The sequence below is a fragment of the Hipposideros armiger genome, unplaced genomic scaffold (assembly GCF_001890085.2).
Source record: "Hipposideros armiger isolate ML-2016 unplaced genomic scaffold, ASM189008v1 scaffold_31, whole genome shotgun sequence".
NCBI lineage: Eukaryota > Metazoa > Chordata > Mammalia > Chiroptera > Hipposideridae > Hipposideros > Hipposideros armiger.
In genome coordinates this window covers 3,969,270-3,977,421 of record NW_017731381.1, presented here as the reverse complement: position 1 = coordinate 3,977,421, position 8,152 = coordinate 3,969,270, and the positions used below count along the sequence as shown (strand labels likewise).

The 8,152-nt window shown below is 54.1% G+C and overlaps 1 protein-coding gene across 8 annotated transcripts in view; it reads right to left on the bottom strand.

Annotated features, from left to right (window-relative positions):
- The window catches only part of HNF4A (hepatocyte nuclear factor 4 alpha), a 31,903-nt gene extending 24,564 nt beyond the window's left edge, over positions 1 to 7,339 (bottom strand). For 4 of the 8 annotated variants that reach the window (XM_019637046.1, XM_019637048.1, XM_019637047.1 and 1 more), the window contains exon 1: positions 5,642 to 5,942. In XM_019637046.1, the coding sequence (XP_019492591.1) occupies positions 5,642 to 5,843 (202 nt within the window). In that variant the 5' untranslated portion in view covers positions 5,844 to 5,942. Of the gene's footprint in view, positions 1 to 1,991; positions 2,283 to 5,641; positions 5,943 to 6,659 lie in introns of those variants that run through there. The other 4 variants (XM_019637054.1, XM_019637050.1, XM_019637051.1 and 1 more) reach the window with 4 other exon arrangements.
- Positions 7,340 to 8,152: the final 813 nt, after the last annotated feature.

Here is an 8,152-nt window from a genome sequence, read left to right as displayed (position 1 = left end):
GGGGGCGGGGGCGGGTCAAGAGTTATTATTTATTCCCATTTTACAGATGAGGAAACTGAGGCTCTGCTAGGAAACTGGCTTGCCGAGTTCACATAGGCAGGAAGGATCTATGCCAGAATTCGAGCCCCAGTCTTTCTGGCTCCAGAGCTGGAACCTGTCCTGTCCTGTCTTCATGACACCCAGTCAAGGGGGTTAGCCTCGGCCTCGGGGGCACATGATTCCTGGGAGCTGGAGGCCTGGGCTCCAGAGGGGTGATGGGGCCAACCCCAGGGAGCAGCCCGGGCTGGGCAGTGGCCAGGAGTGTGACAGCACACATTGTCCTGGTGGGGTCACATGGCACTCCGCCCAGGGCAGCAGCTCCTTGTTTACCATTTCCTGTGTGTTTTTCCCTCAGTTCCCTCACACGCTCCCCAAAAGCCCACCGGCCAGCAGGTTTGGGGGTGATTAAGCCCATTTTTTTGAAGACACAGAGGCCAGGAGAGGAGAGGTGTCATGGCCAAGGACACACAGTGAGTGGAAGGCAGGGGCAGGTGAGCAGCTGGTGAGATCGACCACAGGTAGTGCCAACTGACAGGGCAGGGCAGTCACCTCTTTCTGGCTGAGCCGAACTGACCACAAGTCTTCCAGGCCTTGGCTGCAGCTGCAGAGACAGCCATGGCAGGAAGGCAGGTGGCAGGCTGACCTCTGCTGGCTGCCACCCACTTCTCCTCTGAGGCAGACCTGCCACCAGCTAGGGACCTTCCCCTCCAGAAACTTCCTGGCTTCTAAGCCTCCTCCCTTCCCCCACCTCTATGTGAAGTAGAACCAACATCATCCTCTTCAGATGTGCCCTGGGTGATGTGGGAGCGGATGTATAAACCTGGGGAGAGACACACGTGAGCAACAAAATCTGCTCAGAGTCAAGTGGACGTGTTGCAGATTTGACAAACGGCAACGTCAAAACTGTGCATATCATGTCTGCGTAACTGTGTGCACGAGACAGCGCCAGTCCCCAGTGCAGGGACATGCACACGAACACAAGCAGGTACAAACAGGGGCACGAGGCAGGATGCCCATGCAGGACATAAGTGTGCCCAGGAAAGCACAGGGCACACACACAAATCCACATCCACAGCACATGTGTGCAAACAGCCACAGCCACATGTACACACACTCGCTGCTGCTTATGTACATAATAAGCAAGATAAACATAGCCTCCCCCCCACCCCGGAAACACAGACCCACTCAATGAACAAACACAAATGGAAATGGACACAGAACAGGCTCACACACATGAACACAAGCATGCAAATACTTCACGCAGGCACATGGCTGCCAACACAGTACAACATGCACCCACTTACATGGGAACTCTTGCGTGCACACCCAGAGGAGGCCACGATCACACACCCGCACACACACACACACACACACACACACACACACACACACACACACACTGCTGACTGGTGTCTCGTAGTCAAGCCTCCTTCCCTGAGAACTCCATTTTCTCTAAGTGGGGCAGTCACCCCAGGAAAGTCCCAAAGACACCCTGAAACACAGCTGTGCCTCCATCTGCTGTCTCTCGGGACTGAAAATACCTTTCCATCTCTCTGGACCTAGACCCAAGGGAATCAAGGAGAAGCCATATTGGGCCCAGTTACTGGAGCTCAACGCCATGAGGGAGCTCACCATCGTGTCCCCACTCCCAGTGACACACTGCACAGGAACGGCTTTGCGTTACCAGGGACCAGAAGGGCCTGGCAAGAATACCCAGCACCCACTTTTGCTGGAGATCTGCCTTTGCACGACTTCCCTCACCCAGAATGCCCCTGGTCACTGTACCTGGGCACATCTGCCTCACCTGACAGCATCTGTGTTGCCCTAAGGACCAACCTGCCGTTGTCTACCACTCTCCTCCCAACCCAAAATTAAGTGCCGCAGGCCCGCTCCTGCCCCCAGGCATATCTGCCCCCAAACTGGCACACCTGGACACACCTGCCCCCACCTACCGTTGCCCATCGCCAGCACCTGCACATTCTCAAATTCCAGGGTGGTGTAGGCTGGGTCCAGCGCAGCACTGTAGTCAGCCATGTCCATGTCGACAAGGGTTTTGGAGAGGCGCATCCTCCCCTTCCACACCTCGGCCACTTGCCCTGCCCAGGACGCCCACCCTGAAGGCTCCAGGCCGAGCCCCGGCCCCCGCCCTCCACCCTCCCACGGCCTCCTCCCAGGTGCACTCTCTGCCTTCCTGCCTTTCAAACTGTCCTCTGGGAGGATCTCCCTTTAGTCTTGGCCTAGCCTCTGTGAAGGGTGGAGGTTCTGCTGGGGAGGCGGAGGGGGGGGGGTTAATGGTTAATCAGCTCCCCCACTGGATAGTCTGGGCGGGGCCCCAAGGATTTGGCTGTTTGTTGGTTTCTGGCTGACGCCTGGGGTGTTATTACAACTGTTGGGGCCTTAACTCACCAATATTCAGTTATGGACTCTGCAAGATGGGCAGGCTAGCTCACCAGCACTCATTTGACCCCTGACTCAGCCACCCTCCAAGTCACTGTCACCCCAAGTCAGGCATTCTAACTGACACACTCAGACACTGACACTCAGATGGCCTGAGTCAATGACGTCCCAAATCACTGACTTCTACCCTCAGTGCGCCGCCTGCAGAGATAAAGCCTGTCTCTGCCAGTTGTGGGGTGGGGGTGGGGGGAGCCTCATGGCTCATGAATTAAAAACCTAAACCTCAGGCCCCAGACACCAGTCTTCTGGATCCTGGTCCTGGGAGCTCCGTTCCAGTTTCCCACCTTCTCTGGGAGCAGAATGGACTGAAGTTTGGGTGGACCAGACTCACCTCTGGTTCCCCTCTCTTACTCCCCGTGATCGTGCAATGGCCACCATCAGCCCCCACAGCACCCAGCTGCTCAGGCCCAGACAGACGCCCTCTCCCATTCCCTGTGGCATCCTCCTGTTTCCCCGCCCCCAGAATTGGCAGAGACAGGCTTGCAACCCCACAGACCTGGGTTTACTTTCAGGCACCTACCACCTGCTAATCATGACTGGGAATAAACGACTCTCCTTTCTTAGCCTCAGTTTCCTCCTCTATAACATGCACAATCAACCTCAAGGTGGTTTGAGTGTTCAGTGCGATGGCATCAGTAAAACACCAAGTGGTGGCTAACACGTGTCCTTCCCATCTCCCGCACCCTGGCCCCCTCTTCTGTCTCCCTCACTTCTCTCCCTCCATCTCCTCCCTCCAGAGTGGACATCATGAGCACGCCACCTGAGCGGTGGCACAGAGCCTCACACTTGGGTCCCATGCTTGGTTTAATGCTCTGCCATTGCTGAAATTCTTAATGATTTCTGAACACAGGGCCCAGAGTTTTCATTTTGGACGGGGCCCTAACATGCAGCCAGTCCTGCCTGCCTTCAGCTCGTGGCTCACCCAGTTCTCACACCCTCCAGCCCTCATTGTCCTCGCTGCAGATATGGGTGGGTGAATTAATCAGTGGGTAAATGAAAGAGTGAGTGATTTAGAGACAGGGTGAATTAATGTGTGAATGAGTGAATTAATGAGTGGGTGAATTAGTGAAAGAGTGAATTAATGAGTGAATGCATAAATGGGTGGGTGAATTAATGAGTGGGCAAATCAGTGAGAGAGGTGATGTGTCTGAGGGGTGTGTGAAGGCATCCTCCTCATATTCTTTCAATTATTAGAAGCCCTTTCTCTGCCCCATGTAGCTTTGTTCTCCCCTCTACATCTTCCTCCCCCCGCCCAGCTCAGATAACTGGGGTGGGGGTGGGGGAGCAATTGTTCTGGAGGAGAAGAAAGGCTGGATTTGGCGTCAAGAGGCCTGGGTTTAGGAATTAGCTCTGTCACCATTCAGATAACTGCTTGAATCATATCTCTCGCAGGGTCTCAATTTCCCCATCTGTACAATGGGGAGCAGGTCCTGACCCACTTGTTTGTTGGTCAGGAGAAGCCCCTGAGGGACGGAGCGAGAGTGCCGCCCCACAACCCACACTTCGAGATTCCGTAAGTGCCTGAAGTGAGAAGACGTCAACTGCTGGCTCCGGCACTGCACCCAGACTCCAGCGGCCTTGGGGGTTGTGCTGAGCTGGGCTGGGGACCCTAAGGGATAAACAAGAGCAAAAGGAGGGGCAGCTCTGAGAGGGGCCTCGAAGGGCTGTCTCCAGCTCCGGCCACCTGTCTGGCACCTATGACAGGCCACACACGGCGACTCCTCTCACAATCCAGCAATACGTGGCCTTATACACACAGCGTCGCCTTGGTTCTAAGAGGCACATTCCACATTTCCAAAAGTGAATTGGGATCGAGGGCACGTCTGAGTTTAATCGGTAACAAAAACAACAACCTTTCAATCTCTCCAGATGACATCTTAGTTTGAATGGACTAAGGTCTATGGTCTACTTGGGTGAGCTACGTCATGCCCCACACATGACCCATTAGATACGAGAACTACCAGGTGGACAGCCCGCACATGACAGACAAGCTGCTAAGTATTGGGTTGTCGGGAAAGTCATGACGTATTTTTTTCTATGTTTTTCGTTGCAGAAGTGCATCATGACTTTTCCGACAACCCAATATACAAACCATAACGTACACACCTCACCACGTGCACAACACGCATGACCCACTGTCTGTGAGGCACATTCCAGAAACCTATTTCATACCCCATCCATGTCCCACCCATCACAACCTACCCCAAAAGTAAATCTACCCACTCGTGAACTCCATAAATGACCTAATCTATTACATACACAATTCGCCCTACCCTTTGCTGACCCCAAACAATATCTTCTAGACACACATCCTTCATATACACAACCCACCACCTATAAGATCTGCTGGCTCTGTGGTCTCAGGCACATTATTTTGAAGCCTGGGTTTCTCCTTCTGTAAAACGGGCCTAACTTATAGTTTGGCGTGACAATTAAATGAGATACGACTATAAGGTTCTTAGTCCTCCTCCCCCACCCCCTGCCCCAACCCCTTAGAGCAGCGGTTCTCAACCTTCCTAATGCCGTGACCACTTAATACAGTTCCTCATGTTGTGGTGCCCCCCAACCATAAAGTTATTTTCGTTGCTACTCTATAACTGTAATGTTTCTACTGTTATTAATCGTAATGTAAATATCTTTTTGTTTTCCGATGGTCTTAGGTGACCCCCGTGAAAGGGTCGTTCGACCCCCAAAGGGGTCGTGACCCATACAGGTTGAGAACCGCTGCCTTAGAGGGTAAACCACAGACCTTGAAATCAGAAAGATCTGGGTCAAAATATCCAGGCATTGTCAACTTTCCAAACTCCGTGACCTCAGGTTCTACCTCTCTCAGCCTTAGTTTTGGCATCAGATAAATAGGTTGATGCTTTTTTCACAGTGACAGTTGGGCATTAAATGGCCAAGTGTAGGCATCCTGTACAACAGTAGCAATTGTCATTGGTGGTTGACTCCTTGGCCCACTGGCCACATAATCTGTTGGAATCAGGATCCCTGCACAGGAGAGCTCCTGGAGACGGAATGCCCAGCCATGAACAAACCCTGGCCTCTACACCATCAGCTCAGCAGCCTCTCTTTATCTCTGCCCCACCCCCTTGAGTTGTCAGACCCCAGCTCCCAGGGGATAACAGATGACCTTAGAACTCACCTAGAGGTCCAAACTCCTTCATGTCGTAGGTGGAGAAACGGGAGGCCTCGCCTCGAGAAGGAAAGGAAGGGTGGCTTTGATAGCGCTGCCCTGGGCTGCCCGGTGTCAGGGGAGGGGTCGCCACAGACCCAGCTGTGGACAGGGAGCTCACCCCTCTGGTGTGGACAGTGGCTAAGGAAACCGCTGCACTGAACCACATCATTTTCCCTTTAAATTGCAATAATGGCTAATGTTGCTGAAAAGATTCTGTGCTGGGCCCAGAGTTAAGAACTTTCCACTCTTCTCAGTTTATCTGTCCTGCTTTTACAGATGAAAAATCTGAGGCTCAGAGAGTTGAAGTGACTTCCCGAAGGCCATACAGATCAGAACAGGAGAGGCTGTGATTTGAACTTAAATCTGACTCCAGAGTTGCGGGCTTCATCCGCTACATGCTACCTCCCTCCTGGAGTCCCAGAAACAAACAAACAAACAAACAAACAAAAACCTCCGAATTCTGGAACACGGAGCTGGTGGGCCCACCGTCATGTTATTGCCGGAGAGCTCAGGGGTCTGAGAAAAGAAGGGGCCTGTCCTGGGCACGTTCAAGTTCAGAGGCATCCTCCAAACCTCCCGCCTTCCCCCAGGCTGCCTGGTGTCTTCGCTTCCCCTGGGTGCTCACCAGCCCGCTATTGCCTGTCTCTCCTCCCCCATCTACTGCCCAGGGAACAGTGCAGGAACCAGGGACTTATCAAGACAAAGAACAAAAGTCGTGGGGGAAAGAAGCCAACAGCCATCTCCACTCTGGGGTAGGGCCCTTCAGTTTCGCCCCTTTGAAATTTCAAATTCCAGTTTGTGGACAAAGTCCTAACTTTCTCACAATATAGGTCCCCAACCACTGACCAAATTCCAGTTCAGGCAGCCAGCAGGCCCAGGGACGCTGCCTTTGGCAGCTCCCAAGATCCAGGGAGAGGGGTCCTGGGCCAACCTGGGGTCTGCCAGGCCATCCCTGCAGGCACATCCCACCCCACAGAGACCGTACCTCCCATCTGAGAGAGCAGCCCTCTTCCTGGAACTGGGATCTGACGCTTGCTGGTACCGACAGCAGATGCCAGGTAGGCCTCCTCCTTGTTTGGGCATCTTTTCTCCCCCTAACCGCCTCAAACACTGCTCCTACCACCCTCCTCACCCCGGGTACAGGCCACGTTGGCTTAAGCCAATCATGACCTCACAGAACTTCAAGGCTGCAAAAGGTGTCTCAGCCAAAACCCCCACATTTGGTGGATGAAGACACTAAGCCCACAGGGGACTGGCAGTTGGTTACAGGCTGTACCGTAGACTCAGGGCCCTCACTGAGCCCCAGAGGGGAGAAGGGACATGCTCAAGGTCATGCAGCAGCGGTGGGGAGCTTTGCCTTCGCAAGGAGGCCACCAGCTCTGCGAGGCCCCCTCGGCTCCACCATAACCCTGAGGGCCCTGGCACTGCCTCCTACAGACGCGGGATGGTGGTGTGTTTGCTCACTCAGGGACGGATGGCCCCTGGGTTGCCATGGAAGTACTTCTGAGAGGAAGATGCGGGAGCTTGGGGCTGAAGGCCAGTGGGTTTGGAAGGAAGCAACATTCATGTGGTTAACTGATAACTGAGCCCCATCCTTGGGCCTCCAGAAACCTCCTTCCTCTCTGTCCTCAGCACGACTAAGACGAACTTACCTGCCTGCTAATCATTGCTGAGCCTGTTGATTTTGCCTTAAAAAATTAACTGGGCATGAGTTTGCGGTTTGCTTCACCCCTAACCCTGAAAAGGCCGGGGTGGGCAGGAGGCCGCCCGGGGTTATGCAAGAGGCCGCTGTCCTCCCCACGCACATCCAGCGGCCTCCGCTGCTTGCCCTCCAAAGGGTAGGCTTTGCTTAAGAGTCAACAGTCTGCTTGTTTCCCCTGCTCTGGGTCCTGAGCAAATTTGCTCTGTTACCAAAGAGAGATAAAGGTAGCTGGGGGGAAGCTCTCCAAACAGGGATGCGAAGCGGCAGCTTTTGAGCTTGAGATTCTAGCATCCTGCAGTGTCAGAGCCGGGAGAGCCTTTAGGAGGAGGTGGCTTGGGGCTGCAGACTGGGTTCTGGGGTTCCCAGGCGCCAAGGGAGTGTGTGCCAGGCCCCGCTTCATCCAGTGCCCACCTCTTAATATGTCATTGGAAAGGTTGAGCTGGCTGCAGAAAATGAGAACTGTTAAACTGGTGGTCCAGACTCACCCCCTCACTCATTGTACCGATGGGGAGATGGAGGCCGGATGGGGGAAGGAACTCATCTAAGGACAGAAGGTCCCCCCCCTGGGGTCCTGGGCCTCCAGCTAGGATCAGGAAGACAGAGGCTCTCTCTCTGGGACTCAGTGATGTGTCCTGGACACTAGCGAACAAGATGGCACTGAAACGCCCTCCTCCACCGTTCACCCTCCCTGCCAGGGCTGGCTGGAAGCAGAGTGCCTGAGAGCCATCAGAAGGCCTAACTCAGGGAAATTCACCTGGCCTTGTGTCCTGTGGGCC